The 19,790-nt window shown below is 40.8% G+C and overlaps 1 protein-coding gene across 2 annotated transcripts in view; it reads right to left on the reverse strand.

Annotated features, from left to right (window-relative positions):
• Positions 1 to 3,350: 3,350 nt before the first annotated feature.
• Positions 3,351 to 19,790, reverse strand: part of LOC146080243 (uncharacterized) — a 332,057-nt gene continuing 315,617 nt past the window's right edge. For both annotated transcript variants that reach the window (XM_083187285.1, XM_083187284.1), the window contains 2 exons: positions 16,974 to 17,076; positions 3,351 to 4,182 (listed from right to left, as the gene is read on the reverse strand). In XM_083187285.1, coding sequence (XP_083043411.1) covers positions 3,730 to 4,182; positions 16,974 to 17,076 — 556 coding nt within the window. In that variant the 3' untranslated portion in view covers positions 3,351 to 3,729. The remainder of the gene's footprint in view (positions 4,183 to 16,973; positions 17,077 to 19,790) is intronic.

Consider the following 19,790-nt stretch of genomic DNA (forward strand, 5'->3'; position numbering starts at 1 on the left):
CCAACATGACCCTCTCCAGGAGGGACATAATGCTCTGCTCCTGGACTTTCTTCTTAATGCATGATAACCATCATCTGTGTTGAACAGGTTCATTGATAAGAAAGGTGCTTCAGCACAGGTGATGGCAATCATACATTAAGTGCAGGAGCAGAGCAATGTGTCCCTCCCGGAGAGGGTCATGTTGGGAGGTATGAAATTCCGTATACAGGCTCAGTAACACGCAATGAACTATATACGTTTTTTTCTGCAAAATACACCGTTCAAAGACATATCACTGGTGCATAGCTGCCAACGGCTCACGATATGTCAGATGTTCAAAAATTTGTATGTTCCGTGTTAGGAGGCAATCCCTACTAGCCTCCCAGAGCTCAAGTCCTTCACAGCGGACAGCCACTTCTTGGCTGAGGAATACTAGGAATACTGCAAAAGGAATAGGGTAAGACTAGGGACAGTGCTGAGAACGGGAACTTTCTCAAAAAAACCTTCTAAAAGGATTGTAAAGATTGCTTTTAACATTTTGTTCTTAAAAAAAATTTCTACCCATACAGTATATATATATATATATATATATATTCTCGTAGGAAGGAACAGAAAGCGGCACTCCACGCTGTTGAAAACCCTTGGAGTGCCGCTGTCTGTTCCTTCCTACGAGACTACCTGTTTGTTCCAGAAGGCACCCAGGTACTGAATCCCAGCTGAGGGAGTGCCAGGCCATCTACCTCTCTATATATATATACTAGCTGACCCGCCCGGCGTTGCCCGGGAAAACCTTGGGGTTTCTTTATTTCCTAAATTGCTGAAAAATGTCATCTTACAGTATGCTGTGCCAAAGACCTAAGATTGTAATTTGTTATAGATTCCACCATAATGTTAGAATGTGTTTGCATTGATACTCAATGACGGCAATGAAATCAGGTGTGGTGTTGTTGTTTGAAACACAACACTCCTGAGTTGATAACTTGTATGTGTTGATGAATTCCACATCCACTCCTGAGATGTAGCACCTACTGTATGACATATCCTCCAACATCTGAGGGTCAGAAATCGGTACAAAATCAGAAAGGGACGTGGCCATACCTCCATTTCTATACTTTCAATGGTACAGTTTCTAGGGTGTGTAATTACAGGCGCTGAATGCGTGGGGACCGGGGTGGGCGTTACTTACCGCGCCATAATTAATTAAAAATTCACTGCTCCCTGCCACTGCCACTCCCCTCACCGAACCTGCCTGCAGCAGTCTCTGAGGTCAGGGGATCTGTAAAGCACATGCACCGGGCATCTCTACCAAACAGTGGGGCAGCCCCTGAGTGTGGGAGCAGGTCCGCGGGCCTGGCCACATGATGTCATGACGCGACACACACCACCCGCACCACTGTAATGCACCACTGGGAATGGGTGCAATGGGCCAAATTCTTCCCTACACCCACCGGGCCAATCCACTGATCCAGCCATCACAATCATAAATGGGTGCATTGATAAGGTTTGAGTGTAAGAAGTTGAAGAATAAGACTGAGAAAAAGAATTGCCATGTTACAAAGAGTACAATTTACTCAATAAATCGTGAAAAAAAAATGTAAGTGTACATAGAAGTACAATCAAGAAATGAAAGTAGGATTAAAAAATAAGTTCTGATTCAAACTGATAATTGTTTGGATGGGGTGGGTTGTGAAACAAATCTATAGGTGGGGGTATGGATATTGTGGGCATAATTGGTGTTTGTTACACCTACAGGGGGCCCTCAATTGATGGGATTTTCACTACAGTGTCACGGTCACAGTGTCAACATAGGGGGATTTCCAATTGGGGTCCAGGTGGTCTTTTAGGGACCCTTTACAATCCTGTAGGTCTCTTCTCCTTGAGCTTATGGTCTCCCTTAATGATAGTCAATCACTGAGGGAGACCGTAGGCTCCAGGAGAAGAGACCAACGGGATTGTAAAGGGGTCCCTAAAAGAACACCTGAACACCATGATACTGTAGTGAAAATTTCTCATCAACTGGGGACCCCCTGTAGGTGTACCAAACACCAATTATGCCTGATATCCAACTGACCAACAGGGTGAGTGCAGTGTACCCACTTTGTATTGAACAATGGGTGCATTGGCCGGGACAAAGATTGCTCAGTGCAACTGGCCCGGGAGCGCAGTGACAGGCTGGAGGACTGGAGAGACGGATATGGGGAACAAAGTAGAAACGGTACATTAGGTACAGTTTTTATTTGCCGGTACAGACTGTTAAATAAACGGCAAATTATTTTTAATGTGTTCTGTGTGTTTGTGTGTGTTGTACTGTTTTTGTGTGTGTATTGTAGTGTATGTGGTTGTGTGTGTTGTATTGTATGTATCTGTCCAATGTGTAAGTGTGTGAGGTGTGCTATGTATATACAGTATGTGTGTGTTGTGTCTTTGTGTATCTGTGCAATGTTTAAGTGTGTGTTTTGTGTGTGTTGTACTTTTTTTGGGTGTGTGTGGTGAGTGTAGGTGTGTGGTGCTGTTAGAGGTATGTTATGTGTGTGTTGTGTGTATCTGCCCTATGTGTAAGTGTGTAAGGTGTACTATTTATAAATCTCTGTGTGTGTAGTGTGCTGTGTGTATCTGTGCAATGTTTAAGTGTGTGTGTTCTGTGTATTGTACTGTTTTTGGGTGTGTGTTGTAGTGAATGTGGGTGTGTGTTGTACTGTGAGTGGTGTGTTATGTGTGTGTTGTGTGTATCTGCCTAATGTGTAAGTTTGTGAGGTGTGCTACGTATATATGTGTGTGTAGTGTGCTGTGCGTATCCTGGCAATGTTTAAGTGTGTGTGTTCTGTGTGTTTGTTGTACTGTTTTTGGGTGTGTGTTGTAGTGTGTACTGATTTGTATTGTACTGCATGTGGTGTGTTGTGTGTGTGTATCTGTCCAATGTGTAAGTGTGTGAGGTGCTCTACGTATAAATGTGTGTGTTGTGTGTGTGTGTGTGTGTGTGTGTGTGCGTATACAATGCGTACGTGTATGTGTGTTATGTGTGGTTTATGTATATCCTCAATTATTTCCTAATTGTTTAAAGCCTTCACCATAATGTTAGAATGTGTCATTCATACTCAATGACAGCAATGAAATCAGGTGTGGAGTTGTTCCTTCGCAAACGGTTTCCCAGATCGTCGATCTTTTCCCCAGAACATCAATGAAGGAAAATTAAAACTTGGTGTTTTTTACATTTCTAAGTGAAATTTCCCAAAAAGGGCTTCGAGGTGCACACCACCGGGTCCAGAGGTATCTTGTTGCTGAATTTGGTGTCTCTGAGTGCCACGGTGTGTCTGCAATGCGACGGACACACACACACACACACACACACAGACTCTTCAACTTATTATATATTTCTTTAGCACTCTTTTTAATCTTACATGTCAGACGTTCAATTGAACTCTGACATATCATCCAAAGTGTACCCTGCAAAACTCTTAACTTATAGGGTATTGACTGCAGATCATTAGAACCGATAGAAGACATCCAATGCTCTTGGAATAAGTACAGATAATTGGATTGATTTTCACCAAGAACTGCAATATATCATACTGTACAGACTTCTTATGCCATTCTACTCCTTGACTTAACTCAATACCTGTTCTCAGTAATTATGACATTGATTTTATTTTATCATGTTATGTTTACATTGTTTCTGTAAAATATAAAAACATTTTTTTTATCAAAAGCATAAAATTAAAATCCAAAAATATATTAATCTGTGCTAATCTTTCATTTTTTAAGTGTTCCTTTAAATTTGTGTAATTTATCCGTTAGGCCATTCATTTTTTCTGTCCAGTGCTCCGCGTTCTCTTGTAGCTGACCAGAAAGTTCTTCAACACATTGTATCCAGAATGTTTTGTCTTCTGAATCTTGCGTCATTATCTGTCCCATGTCCCTCTCTGAAAGTTTGGTTTCTTTCTGTTGTGAGAGAAACTGTAACGGTTTTTGAGACCCCGAGTTCTGATATGGCAAGCCGTTATGGTTGACGGATAGAACATTCTTACGCGGGGACTCCAGCCAGAGGGAATCTCTTTGCTCTTTATCTTTAACTTTAACATGAGCAAAAAGGTTAGAGAGTGTCTGATTGCATGTTTGCAAATTAAGTTCGAACTGTTGGCATCTAAGCTTCTCATCTTCTAACTGCTGCCGCAAACATCCATTTTCTTGGTTTAATTCATTCAGCTGGGTGAAAGAAAGACAAAATCATTATTTGATGCTCCTTGACTTTGTATTCGATATTGTGGCCAATGTATCACCATCTGATTTGAAGAATGAAGGCATGGACAAGTGAAGAAGTGGACCATAGCAAGCAATTACCTTTGAGGTAGTATCTATTAAGTACTATAGAATGTTAGGTAGGATATGATTGGTTGATATGGACAACTTCCCCACTCTTGTCCATTACTTTCATAAAGAATGATACATCTCCCTCACAGTTACTTTTTGGAACAATGCATTCCTGGAAAATGTAAGCAAGTCACTCAGAAATTGTTTAAAACAAATTTTACACATAGGGGGTCATTCCGATTCATTCGGTCCACGCCGTGTTCGCACGGGATACCAATGTTTTTTTTACTGCGCATGTGCATAATGATTTATACAAATGTGCAGGGTCCCTGGACAAACGGACTGGGTGAGTTGCATAGTTGCCAAGCACTTTGCATGGAGCGATGTAGCCTGGGGGAGTGAGGCAGTGGAGTTGAATGTTGCTCATGTGAACGTTCAGCGTTTCACGGGCATCCAAATGATAATGCTGGGAGTTCCCATGGGATTGTGGCAGCCCGCCCTGTCTTCGGCCAGAAGCCCACAGTCAGTCTCCACTGCCCTGGAGAAATCATTCGACGGTCACAGACCATCAAATGATTTTTCTGGCTGTGGGCACATCCCCTCGCAAACAGCGGCAGGGGGCATGGGCGTGGGCGGCAGGGCGGCATTACATGGACTCGGTAAGCTGTGAGCTTCGTAGCTTACCCAGTCAATTAGAATCAGGGCCATAGTTTCAGCATTTTAGCTTTAGTTTTTAAATCAACATAAAATACAACTAAAAGCAGAACAGCTACAGTATGCTACCTGTCTGTTTACATTGACCAAAGTCACTCATTAGGTGTACAGTGTCACTCAAAAAATAAAATAGCAGATATACAAGAGAAGAAAATCAATATCAACAATTTTAACAACATTTTTTATATATATATATATATATATATATATATATATATATATATATATATACTGGTTGTTTGGTCCGGCAACTCCTCAGCTGACAGGTACAGCTGTGTTACTTGAACGGGTGCCCGTGCAGAGGGTGAGAACTCCCGCACATGTAGAGTAGCCTCGTTGTGCAAGTCTCTGGATTAGATCATCGATCTGTTCAGAGCATCGATGATCTAATCCAGAGACTTGCACAACGAGGCTATGCGCTTAAATACCTCTTAGACTGTAAAAATAGGATTATGCAGATTGACCGCTGTACATTACGCACCCCCAAAAATCAAAACTGACACTGTCAATGAAGTCATCCCCTGGGTGAATAAATTTAATGTGAACTCTGGTGTGATTACTAAAATAGTCAAATCTCAATGGCCAATAGTGCAAAAAGATAAAACTCTACCATTTATCAACAAACGTATTATGCCCTGTTTTTCTAGAGGCAGTAACCTCAGAGATAAATTTGTTAAAACCAATGTGATATATCATCCTGAAACCCCAGATCGTAGCTGGTTGGCACCAGTGAAAAAGGGATGTTTCAGATGTACGTGTGTTACTTGCCAATATTTACTAAACGGTGATACATTTACCCATCCACACACTGGCCAAAAAATCAAAATCCGGCATCATTTCACCTGTGCATCTTTATACGTGGTTTATCAAATTATCTGCCCTTGCAGCTTGCAATACATTGGCAAAACCACACATATGTTTAAAGAACGTATGGCCATGCACAGGTGCTCCATCAGACAAGCCCTAACTACGGGCAAAAGTGAGCAAGCGGTGGCACAGCACTTTGCCGAACTTAAACATCCTGTGTCTAGTTTGCGCTACCGCATAATTTACTGTGTTCCGACGTCTATCAGAGGCGGCGACCGGGCATTGAAATTGCTCCAATGTGAGGCGCGATGGATACACCGTCTTGGTATCATCGCCCCTAAAGGGCTGAATGAACAAATTACATATTCCATCTTTCGCTGAATTTTTTAAAGAATCCATTGATATCATTGCTTTGATGCCATTCTATTGTCTATTATCCGTGTTACACTATATTGTATTGTAATTTTCTTGTATTTGCTATTTTTAACATTTTCTTATTCATTTGCTTTTGTATTCACTCATTACCATGGTAATGCTTATGTCACTTTCAGCCGACGCCTCTGCTAATGACGTCAGCCTTAACCAGTGGGAGGGTGTGGTTTCCCCACCCCTTCCTCCTGATTTCACCTTGATGTGCACCTATATAAGACCACTGTATGCTTGTTTGTATTATCCTGATGACAATTTTTCCATAAAAATTGAAAAGTTGATCACATCTCTTGTAAGAGTGACTTTATTTTGCCGTGAGTGCCGCACCATCTCCACCTACATACCCTATCCTGTGAGGGCACCGGCTACAGCTATCTACCTTTACTGGGAGTGCCGATTCCTGGACGTCTATATATATATATATATATATATATATATATATATATATATATATATATATATATATATATAAGGAGCGTTAGAAGCAAGCACACCAGTCTTTTTAGTAGAAGATGAAAAAACTTTATGTAAAAAAAGGCATCAATCCACACTTGCAGTACAGACAATGAATCTTGTAGAAGAATACATTTGCAGAGTTTAGAAATCCATACTTTACATGTGACAAAAAGACTGCAAGGACGCCATGTTCGAGCTCGAACATGGCGTCCTTGCAGTCTTTTTGTCACATGTAAAGTATGGATTTCTAAACTCTGCAAATGTATTCTTCTACAAGATTCATTGTCTGTACTGCAAGTGTGGATTGATGCCTTTTTTTACATAAAGTTTTTTCATCTTCTACTAAAAAGACTAGTGTGCTTGCTTCTAACTGCTCCTTACATTACCATTTTTGTGGCTTGAGCACCCCCCCCCCCCCTTCTGCTTAGGAGTGTGCACAGCAGCTCAGAGGACTCTCTCTCTCTCTCTATATATATATATATATATATATATATATATATATATATATTACAGTACTTATAGTATATATGCCATTAAGGTATGTTATTAAGTACTGGAGCCAGGCTTGTTTGCAGGGGATGGCGATGGCGACGCCAGCCGCCATCCCCCGCCACCCGCCATCTGTATCTGCGAAAGGGGACGCGCGCGCACGAGATGTCCCCTGCCGACCGCTTCCCCCGGGTCCCCATCGCCTCCCCGCACCCCCCCCCCCCCTAACCCTGTCCGTCTCCCTGAAGCGGAGACGGACAGGTTCCCCTCGCCCCGCCGCACGGAAACTGAGATGCGCGTGGAGAGCTGGGCTGCTGGCGGATCTCCAGCGGTGACAGTCTGGCGATTCACCAGCAAGAGGGAGCCCGGCTCCGTCTGTACATAAGACTTAGAAATATATATATATTTAAAGCTTTGATCGTTAATGTATAATATATCTCCTACCTTTATTATGTGCTTTGATAAAGTTACAGTTTTAAAATGGTTATAATATCATAGGGAGATATAAAGATTAGTTATTAGATATAACTCAAATGCCGTATTTAGCAATTTGTATGTTAATTAAAAAGATCATTCTCTAGTTTAAAAGGAATAAAATACAAGCTATTGAATCTCTTCTGCAGAATAAAGGACAATAATGTAAAGTTCATAAAGCTTTTTAGGTATTTGATATGATCAGTGTGCAGGGTTTCAATACTTCTCTTTTCCTTTTAGGAATATTTAAAATAATAGTAATAAAAGCAGTAATAATTGGAATCAGGTTTAGTGTCACTTATCTTTATCTAAAATTAAAACATAATCTATTCATCTCTGCAATTTCCACTTCCATTTATCACTTTCTAACAGCCACTCTGGGTAAGACAAGGCTGTGAGATGGAAACTCACAAATTAATAGCTCACTTGTTGCAGAGGTTTCCAGTGAAGCTCTGTCCTTCATTTCAGGGCAATAAACGTAGACATCAGATTATTTTCATAAAGAATAATGCATCACCTAAGTAGTGTTTATTAACCCTTTCCCTGCCAGTGATCCAGGCCAAACTGCCATACCTCGGGAAGCCATGCATTGGGTGAATGTCGACATTCATTGGGTCGACCGCTAAATGTCGACACTACTTAGGTCGACGTGTGAAATATGTCGACATGGCTCAGGTTGACAGGGTTGGCTGGTCGACACAAGCATTAGGTTGTCAATTGCTAGGTAGACAGTCAAAAGTTCAAAATAATTTTTTTCCTTTCTGTTGAGCCGACGTGCCAACAGGCGGTATTACATGCCCAACATCCACTAGGGCGTAGGGGGGAGAATAGAATAGTGTCCCAAGCGTAGTGAGGCACTGTGCCCGAAGCATGGCGACTGCAGCGAGCCATTTGATGAGATGCGGTACACTTCTTTAACTGTGTCCATTTAGACTATGTTGACCTTCGGGACAAAAAAACAGGCACAACCTTTTGACTGTGACCAAGCCATTGTCACCCTATTGCTTGTGTCGACCTTCCAACCCTGTCGGACCTAATATGGGTTGACCCATTCAGCGGCGTAACTAGATACATGTGGGCCCCATAGCAAAAGTTTGTAAGGGCCCCTATTTCTCACCTAATGCTGAAAAATGTATACAACACATGATACTTTTCCAGACAAAGTGGGCCCCTCTCAGCTCTGGGTCCCATAGCAGCTGCCCCCCTGCACCTATGGTAGTTATGCCCTTGGACCCATTGACCCATAACCATTGTTTTGTTCAAGACAGATAGGACTCTTTTCTAATATAGTACAGTAGAACATATATTTGGAACTTACCAAAAAAACCTATGCAAGGATGGGAGCTCCAAAAGAGTACAGAGTGACTATAGCTGACACATTCGGGATCGTGGAAAACGTAACAAATTAGCAGCCTTCCTAGAAATCTATGGGTACTGCTTCTGCAATCTTCTTAATTCCTGGGGATGTTTAGATTGTGTTGCTGTGTTCTGAAAGCAGCTGTGATTTCAGCATTATCCCTTTGTTAAATTTTCCCCTATAAATCAAACTATAGTGTTTTGACACGGTGGAAGGATTGTTATTTATTTTTATTATCAGTTTCTTATATAGCGCGCACATATTCCGCAGCGATTTACAGAGAATATATGAACTTTCACGTCAGTTCCCTGCCCCAGTGGAGCTTACAATCTATATTCCCTACCACATGTACATGCACTCACATTCATTCTAGGGTTAATTTTGTTGGGAGACAATTAACCTACCAGTATATTTTTGGAATGTGGGAGGAAACCGGAGTACCCGGAGGAAACCACGCAAGCACAGGAAGAATGTACAAACTCTGCAAAAGTAGGCAAGTATGGTGTGTGTGCTGCCTAGCTCCTCCTGATGAGGTCCTCTGATAAAAATGTTTTAATCTCCTGTCTGTGTCCCTAAATCTAGATTACAAGATTACAGACACAGTATACAGAGGTCATTGTGATATGCCTGCATTTATGTACATTCTGGCACATGTACATTGTTAGTGTGTTCCAATAAAATGTATGCACTATGAAAGCACTTTCTGTTTAACAGCAGGGTTGCCAATTTTTTTAATCTCCACTCCACTGCAGAGGGGTCTGCTGTTAGGCACAAGGTGCCGGGAACCCCAAAGTGGTGGTATCGAGACGGCTCAGACGTGCTAGGAGACCCGGTAACTGTGAAGCTAAATGGGTCCTAGCTGGTAATCATCACCGGTCGACATGGGCCACAGAGGAATCAACAGGGTAATGGAGGGCAATAGCCCTAGAGGCCCATGGGGTAGTAGTGAGGGCAGGTGACTGACCCAGAGGTGGAGATGATCAGCACTGGTAGGAAGGAAACTGTCTCGGCCCCTAACTCCGTTGTCACCCAGTACGTCCCACGGTAGGTGCGGAGGCCCTAAATCTTCTCGCACGGCAGCCACGTTTGAAGCACGGGTTAAGCCTGTACAACTCCGGTGCCCTCCAAAGCGTTTTAGGTGGTGGCCACAACCTACCGTTGGAGGAACGAGGTGGACAAGGGGAGAGCTAACTAAATGACCCCGGTGGCCGAGACAGGTGGCAGGGAAATGGACAAAGGAATGGACGGGAGCCCTGGTAACCCCTGCACACTGAACCTAGCACTGATAAGAATACACAAAATAATAAACCACGATACAGCAGAAAGAAATGGAAATACGGAGTGCGTAACGATACCACTCAGGACCCAAGGCAGAAGACCGGAATGTCTCCAAGGAGACTGCAGGAAGCCAGAAGCCAGGAGAAGTCTGCTGGGAACTTCAGAGTAGCAGAATCCACCGACCACAGGCAGGGAAGAAATCCGGGTACCGGAGCTGGAGAAACCACGGGTATTATGCAGGGAAGGAACTGCAGTATGGGCTGAAGAAAACAAGAAGGGCACCCGAGGGTGCCTAAGCAATCTTATAACCAGCGGCTTGCTGGACTGTGTAATCTCCATTTATAGGAGAAGCGTGCGTGCAGCAGACTGTGCGCGCGCGAGGTGATGACGCGGCGGAGAAGGACGCCGGGCAGCAGGACGTGGTTGCCAGGCAACGCCCCGATGCTCGGACGCCGGGCGTGACGTCACCGACGCTCGGGACGTTGCCGACGCTCGGGGCGTTGCTGAGCAACGTCCTGATCGTCAGAGGACCGCCCGCCGTGCACCCCGGAGGACGGGGAGGCGACTGCACGGCGGCGGCGTCTGACATCTGCAGTGCGTTCTACTGCTCTGAATAAGACCAAATTTAATCAAAAGAAAATTGAAATGATGCACGGGTGCAGTGGTTCCCAAACCTTTATGAATCACAGGACTGTAGAGTACAGGTTGAGTATCCCTTATACAAAGGGTGTGGATCAGTTGGTCACCAGCAAGTTGGTCGACCGTCATTAGTTCGACACCATTAGGTCAACGTGCATTTAGCTCGACATACAGGAAGGTCACCATGAGTCTAGGTTGACATGGGTTAGGTTTGCAGGGTCATTAGGTCGACATGGGTTAGGTCGACAGTCGAAAGGTCGACCTAACCCATGTCAACCTAGACTCATGTCAACCTTCCTGCATGTCGACCTAGACTCATGTCCACTTAAATGCATGTTGACCTAATTGTGTCGACTTAATGACTGTCGACCAACATGTTGGTGGCCCAGTGACCGTATCCATATCTAGATATCCGTTATCCAAATAATTTTGAAAACCGTAGTCTCCAGAATGTACTTTTATTTTGATTTTTTTGCTAAAAACCTACTGGGGACATCTGTAACTGGCACTACTGGGGAAATAACATGTAACTGGCACTAAATATGATTATGACATGAATAGTACACAAACTTAGTACACAAACTTTGTTTCATGTCTTAAAACCTTGTTTCACGCACAAATAAAATATATTTGTGTGTGTTTCATGTGTTTGATGTGCTTATACAACATAAATGCAAGATACCTCAAGATACCTCATTAAAATATAAAAATATTCCAAAATACAGTATAATCCGTTATCCACAATTCTTCTGGTCCCGAGCATTTTGAACAAGGGATACTCAACCTGTATCAGTTTATATACTGTATAATCATACTTTGGAAAGTAGGGGGGGGGGGGGTTTCTACTGTAGCACGGTATTCTGTTTCTCATCCAAAAATGGCTTCACAGAGAGAGCTGTATGGGGTTGTGCATTGTCTTTTTTTTTTTACAACTCTGTTCTCTCCCTTCATGCAAAGTGTCTAGAAAATGTTGATTCACTGTTTTGCACCTTCTGGTGCCAAATCTGCCAATATAACACCCTTGATATAAACAATTAACATGGCTTTGGATTTGACATGCTTTTTTCATTCTTGGTGATGAAGATGATATTTCCCATTGCATGGACTGGTGTTTTGTCTCAGGATTGTACTGAAAACTCCATGTTTCATTACAGGTAATAAATTTATCTCAAATATGTGTATCTGCTTGAATTTGTTCCAAAATATCTCTAACAAATGTTCTTTCATTTTCCTTTTTCTCAGCAGTGAGAAGCCTCGGAACCATCTTACCTCAAACTTTTCTCATGTTAAGATCTTGATGCAAAACCTGCCTAACAGTATCTTTGTAGATGTCTACATATTTGACTATCATTTGGATTCTTGATAGGCAATGCTCGTTGGTTAAATTGAGCAATTTCCTTCCACATATTTAATTAGTTTTTTTTTTATGTGCAATGCCATATCCTCACACCCATCACTAAACCTTTTTGTGCCACTCACACACACATGTATGTGACACATAATCTGTCCCATAGGCTTTTGTTAGCCTCCAATAATATACGGTAGGTGTTTTGCTCGATTTGACAAAAAATTTATAGTTACTCTACTTTTGAACTAAGTTTTTTAATAAAGCATAGGAAAAACAGTGCAAGTTTTAGCATAGTCCAAGGTCAATGTTTTTCCATTTCCATTCAACTTCGGCAGTGTTTTACTGTTTGCAAGTACAGTCTTGGTATTCTATAGGCACACCCAATTGAATACTAAATACACCCTATGATACTAAAAGAATTGAGTTCTGATATAGCACTACCATTATATCTTATATTCAATTAGTCAATACTCTCAGAGACAGTACCAAAGGACTGGTGCATAGCTAAAATAGTACCAATATGGAAAAAAGGGAGCAAAACTAACCCTGAAAATGATAGACCAGTCAGCCTTACGTCCATTGTGGGGAAAACATTAGAAGGAATAATAAGAGCTAGTATCCAACATTTCTTAGAACAGGAGAAAGTGATATGAATGGGTTTGTAAAAAAAAGATCATATCAGATGAATTTAATTAGCTTCTATGAGGAAGTCAGTAAGGGGGGTGGGCTTAGGGAAATATGTTGATGTAATACTCATAAAAGGTTATTAATAAATCAGGTAATTTAGGGATAGGAGATAAAATGTGTAATTGGATTAGAAACTGGCTGCATTGGGGACAGAGAGTGGGGGTAAATGGCATACACACCAGCTGGGGTAAGGTCCAAAGTGGAGTCCCAAAAGGTTCAATATTGGGACCCACCTTGTTTTATATATTCATTAATGATATAGGTAGGTACATAGTGAGTAAGATTGCAATATTTGCGGACAACACAAAATTGTGTAAGGATATTAACTCAGGAGAGGATGTGGATACTCTACAATGTGACTTTAAAAGGTTGAACTCGATGAGATGACATCTTTTTACAACCTTAATTACTACAGTATTACTATGTATATTACCTACAGAAATTTCTGTTATGTTTTCTTATGGCACTTTAGTATGTATTTTATAGTTTTTTTTTATCTTTGTTCTTTTTTTATAATTTTACTGATTTGGATGCGTTTCCATACACTTACCATTAAAATACTGCTGCTTGAATTACTAATTTTTCATATATTATATTAATAATTATGTATATATTTTTATATTTACAATTGTGGTATTTTTTTGTATATTAGTGCCAGAAGTTTATGCTGTTTTAACAAAACAAGTACCTTCTATTAGAATATTGTATGATCATAAGAACAGTTACTTTGAAATTGGTGCATATTAACGTGTCAAGTTTTATGTGACAGATACCCCATCCATATTTCACTTCAAGCAACATTTTGCAATCTGCTATTTCAATTGTATCTAGAAAATAATAATGCTTTACATAAATCCTGACTGCACCATTTAAAAATACATCTGAAATATCTCTTAAGGCACAATGCCAAAAGATTGACATCTGCGGTATCAAACGGCGTCTCTTTATAAATCGTGGTCTTTCCTGACTATTATCATTTTGTTGCTTACAAATAGGTTTATAATGATCATGTCACTTTTTTTATGTCTAAACACAACAATACACGCTATAATGTACCCGTAAGTCTGGTCCGCAAGCGGACTGGCGGACTGGGTAATTATAGCACACTATCCATGAGACGGTAAACATTAGCGACCTTTCTTCAGCTACGACCGAACATGCTGATTATGCAGGGACAATTTGGTTTGCAGTGGCATGGTCATTTTCTGACTATTAGCAGGAAATGAAATGAGATATTTCATTATTATTTAGTATGAAAATTCAGTAGAGAAGTTGCTGAAAATTACTGCTGAATTTATACTTGAGTTACTACACTCATTATTTCAAACATCTTGGTCTGAATCAATATCAGTAATGATTCATTCTTTTGATTAAGAAGTGACTTCATCTGTAGATGTCAGATAATTACCAAGATGACCCATAATGAGAACATTTCACAACTCTCTGACTTAACTTTTCTTATTCCCTCAACAGCATAATGACTTCCTGAAAAAGCTTTTTATAGTGTGCCTATGCTCCTGGGGTTTCTTTTCATGATCAGCCACTATCAATGGAACTGGCTCATTCTCCCCCTTCGTTAAAAAAGCCCACATATATATATATATATATATATATATATATATATATATATACACATATACACACATACATACGCACACACAGTATACATATTTTTTTATTAGAAAAAAAACTATTGTCAAAAAGATTTTATTATTTTTCATTTTCAAGATCTTAAATGTATTTAGTTAAAAAAAAATCTATATGTGTATTAAAGACAAGGAATAGCTTTAAATTATGATACAGAATGTGCTTTGTTATTCAGTTAAGGACTCAAAGGGGAATTAATCTCTGTTTTATTATATCAAATATTGAAATAAGAAACCTAAGATATTCTTTTGATCTATACACTGGAGGATAGGGGATTTAAAAGTTTGCAAATATAAATCCAAACTTTCATTGACAGGTTAGCATAAAGCAGGAAATGTACGGCGGGGGCAATGTACAGAGAAATGTTGTGGCTTTCAGATGTGTGACGATACAGTAGCTCTGGCTACTTGTTCACCGTTTTGGTTGAATAATGACCGCGTTCTCACTTTATTTTTCTCAAGGTCTATTCATTAGAGTTGACATCATGAGATTTCGATCTGCAAGGACCTTCAAATCCTTGGCATGTGACACGAGCCTAGACAAATAGTGGCCTTTTAGTGGTGGTGGATCTGCAGAATTCCTCTGTGGCTAGCACTGGGGGATTTGTGGTCCGGAGCAGCTGGATATACCTTTGTTGTAACAGGTATGGGTAAAACTATTAGACAGACAAAAGGTCAACATGGCTAACATTAACAGGGTCATAAGGTCAACACATAAATTAGGTTGACATTGGCAAGGTTGACAGTCAAAAGGTTGACATTGGTTTTTCACTGGTTTTGACCCACATGTTGACACAGTGGACATGGGCACTGTATCTGTGCACCGCTGCGTTCGCCATGCTTCGGGCACGGTGCCTTGCTATGCTTGGCACATTATTCTATTCTCCTTCCACAGCCTAGTGGATGGTAGGGCATGAAATACTGCCTGTCGGCATATGCCGGCTCAAACAAAAGCAAAAAACCCATGTTGACATTTTGACTGTCGACATAATGCATGTGTCGACCTTATGACCTTGTCAACCAGGAAGGGCAGAGGAGCTCACATCAATTGATTATTGTGATCGACAGCTGCAATTATCAAATAAAACTGTGGTCCTGTACAATCGATGGATGCGGGAGGCCTGCACCATGGACCTTATGGCGCAGCTCCAGTGGTGTATTGGTGGTCCTGGGCAGATTGTTGAGGTCGATGAAAGTTTATTTGTGAAGCGAAAGAGTAATGTTGGACGTACTTTGCCTCAGCAATGGATGTTTTCCCGGCATTTCACGTGAAAGTGGTCAGTGCTTTGTTACTGTGGTGCCAAAACGGGATGCCACCACTCTGATGGCGGCCATAAATTACATCGAGCCGGGCACAACAAATTATTCAGGTTGCTGGTGGGCCTACAATACAGACCAGTTGGAACAGGCTGGATATCATCATGCAAGAGTTAACCACAGGTATAACTTTGTGGACCCAGATACAGGTGTACAAACACAAAACATTGAGCGCCTTTGGGGCTCTTGCAAATGGCGCAACAAGTGCCAAAGAGGCACAGCACGTCCCCATTTGCAATCATACTTGCAGGAGTTCATGTGGCATAAAACTTTGGGTGCTGATAATCCATTCGAGCGCATCCTTCACGCACTTACACTCCTTCCAAAAGCAGATTGACTGTTTTATGAACTTTTTTTGTTCATGATTTTTACTCATTAATGTTGTTATACTTGATTCATTGCTATATTGTCATTATTTATTGTGATTATTGTGATTAGTTTATTTAATATGCTATTTCATTATTATTTATTCAGTAAATTACAGTTATTCGTTCACATGTCGTCATTACTGTGTCAGATGTATGATATTGCAGGTGTGAATGTGTTCCTAAAACACCCCCACTATCCACATCATCCAGAAGAGTGGCGAGCGCACGCGTTACGCCTCCTCCCGACCTTTTCATACCCCCACTATCCACATCGGCGCTGAGTTGATTTTATATAGTGTGGCGAGCCTGAAGCGTGGCGACCGCTGCGAGCCCCGCGAGGGGACGCGGAATATATGTAAAGCAATCCACGTCCCCTCGTGGGGCTCGCTGCGCTCGGCAAGCTTTCGGGCTCACCACACTATATAAAATCAACTCGATGGGGCTGGTGCAAGTGCCCTTACTAATGATGGCGGTTGCAACTTTGGATGGAAAAACAGTAGGCGGCGCTACAAGAATCCTTGCGTAAGCCCTATGGAGTAAATCAGGTTTTGCCTTCATAACGCAACACACAGCCCCTTTGCGTTCGAATCAGCATTAGCCCCTTTTGTTCCCTTGTATCCTGATTTCCAGGAAAACACAAATAAAACACCGTTGGAAGGAAACCGTTTGCATCTTACCTTCTGGTTTAAGAAATGAATTGATTTTATGTTGGTCTTTAACTTATCATGCATATCTTCAGTCGCAGCTAGGTTCTTCTCCAACAGACTTGTCTGTTCTAGCCTAGCAAAATTGAAAGACAAACTGTGTTTAGAAAATGAAGATCAATTGAAACAAAGGATAATAGGCCACAAGAAGACTTGGAAATGAACTTACTTTTTTATTTTTTCTTAAATAAATGCAAAACTGTTTCATCAGCAAATTCAAAGACAAATCTCAAAAGGCAACAATGCAAAAGGAAGATAGGTTGGATGTTTCTCCTCAGAGAAAGAAGTGTTTGCTCAAGGGTGCAGACTCTAGTTACAACAGCTACCATCTACAGCAGCAGTGTATGAATGCATATGTTCTATAGTATAAGAGGCAATTAATTAGGTCCCCAATGAAAACTTTGCTCTGGGCCAAGAAAGCTTTCCAGCTCAGGGGTTCCCTATCAGTGTGTCAAAGCCTATTTGTGTGCCAAAACACCTGACCTTGATGTGTCGCATGAATGTACAGTACTGTAGGTGTGATAGAAATAAAGGCTTCAAATGTAGAAGATTGATATGTGAACTGTATTATTAACTAAAAGTTTGGGACCCATGTTCTATTTGAATTCTGCTCCTAACTCATTATTTAATTTAGTCTGTCTGGATGATGAAGGACATTGCTATATTTTGTAAAAGGATAAATCACTTTTGAAGATGTTCTTTGAAAAGTCCCTTGTTGCAAAGTTCAGAGTTCAGGATAAAGCCTAGCAATTTTAGGATACGTCTGGCAAGACAATGGGTAGGAATAACTACAGTGTATATGCTTGAATATTAATGTCACTCAAAAATGTTTTAGCCTTGTTAAAATGGTCATGCTGAATTCAATCCGTATACTAAACAAAAGAAATTATGCCTGAAATACTTTGCTAGAAATTAAGAAACACACTGTAGGTCACTGAATGGCCTGATGAAAGGTTCAAGGTGTCGTAGGCTAATACAAATGTAGCTCCCCTTGTTAAACACATGTGAATGGGCACTCAGGGACTCACCAGTAATACTGCCCATGTGCATGCAATGAAAGTTATACAACTGGCATGTAGGATCTAATGCTTGTGGTGTGTGTGAGACTTTGGCTTTAGACTGCCCAGCTAGTACTGTTAAACAATGTACATAAAGGAATAGTTCCATCAGTAAGTTAAATTTACTGTATATTACAACATTGTCTTATTAAAGTTTGTAAACTGAAATCTGAATACATAAAGAAAGGAGGGCTCAACACCCGCCATAATAAACAAACACACCTTAATACACAAATAATCAAATAAATAATAGGGTTTTAGTTAGGGATGCCAATCACGGGGCATTTTTTCAATCCTGGGATTAGCCTCCCTAATAAAAAAAATGCCTGGTGCAGCCAGGAGCAGGGCAGGTGGCAGAGGTGCGGGATGTTGCCGGGAGCAGGCGGCAGAATGTGAATGGGTGTGGGGTTGCGTCCGACAGGCTATGCAGTGTTACCTCTGACCAAGACCAAGCTGGGGTCAGGATCAGTCAGGGATATATATATATTTATATATATAAAGACACTGTAGGTCTGAATTTCTTATGCAAGTTGAGTGCCACACCTCTGTTTTTAAGAGTCGGGAAACAGCTATTTGCTGTGAGGGCATCAGTGTAATTATTATTTTATTGTGAGTGCCGGTCCACCGGATATATATATATCTATCTATATATATATATATATATATATATATATATATATATAGATATATAGATATATAGATATATATATATCTATATAAATAGCAGAGTGTGGGTGGTCAGCACTCGGTCCGTCTTGGTGATTGCTACCGTGCCCTCAGCAAGTAATGTGTACAAGCGGTGGAGATAGCTGCGGCACTTGGAGACTGGTCATCAGATTCAAAGAAGTTGTGTTTATTTAAAACAACAAACTTTTAAAGGCTCTCATGAACCGACGTTTCGGGTTCCCATACTCCCCGTTTTCAAGGTGAAAACGGAGCGTATGGGACATAGGTAGATAGATAGATAGATAGATAGATAGATAGATAGATAGACTTTTTGGTTAAGGGAAGAAAACTTTTTTTGCTAAAAAATGTTTGGATTCATTATAAAACAAATTGGGGGTTAATACACGGGGATTAATCTCAACACAACAAAGATGTCTGAAACACAAATTAATTTCTGGGGCGAAAAGTTGCAAGTTTTAAAGTAGCAGAAAGAAACTATTTTATTTGAATAACTGGAGATGACATAAAATGAAAAATTATGTACATTATGCACAAATAGGTTCAAGCGCTGTCATCATATGGTATCAAAGAGGAGTCAGACAGGCAGATAGCATGCAAGCATGCAGATCTGGCAGCTTGTCCTTGTGACAAAGACTGCTTCAAAGTTCCTTGTAACTTGCCTGTGGAGTCTGTCAAGAAAGATGCTGTAACTGAATAACTATAAGAAACATTCAAGGGTAGCGCTAATGGCAGGATGTGTAGTACTTAACACATCCTTGTTTGTAATAATATGAACAAGGGCAAACATATTTGTGATTAAATATGCATTAGGTAAGAAGGTTTGTGATGAATACCACAGATTTCCTTATATGAGTGTTGCTAGTGTCTATCTGTGCACCCTATTATGCTCCTCACTACTTTTATAAAAAATCATTTCCAGAAAATGAACTAAAGGCTTCAGTCATAATGGACGGTTTGACTGAAAAAAAAGCTAAACTAGAAGGTCAATCAGCACAGGTTACTTATAAGTTTACTCTCATGGTAAAATTAATTTTTTGTTACAGAT

The sequence above is a fragment of the Crinia signifera genome, chromosome 5 (genome assembly GCF_055691185.1).
Source record: "Crinia signifera chromosome 5, ASM5569118v1, whole genome shotgun sequence".
In the NCBI taxonomy this organism is placed as follows: domain Eukaryota; kingdom Metazoa; phylum Chordata; class Amphibia; order Anura; family Myobatrachidae; genus Crinia; species Crinia signifera.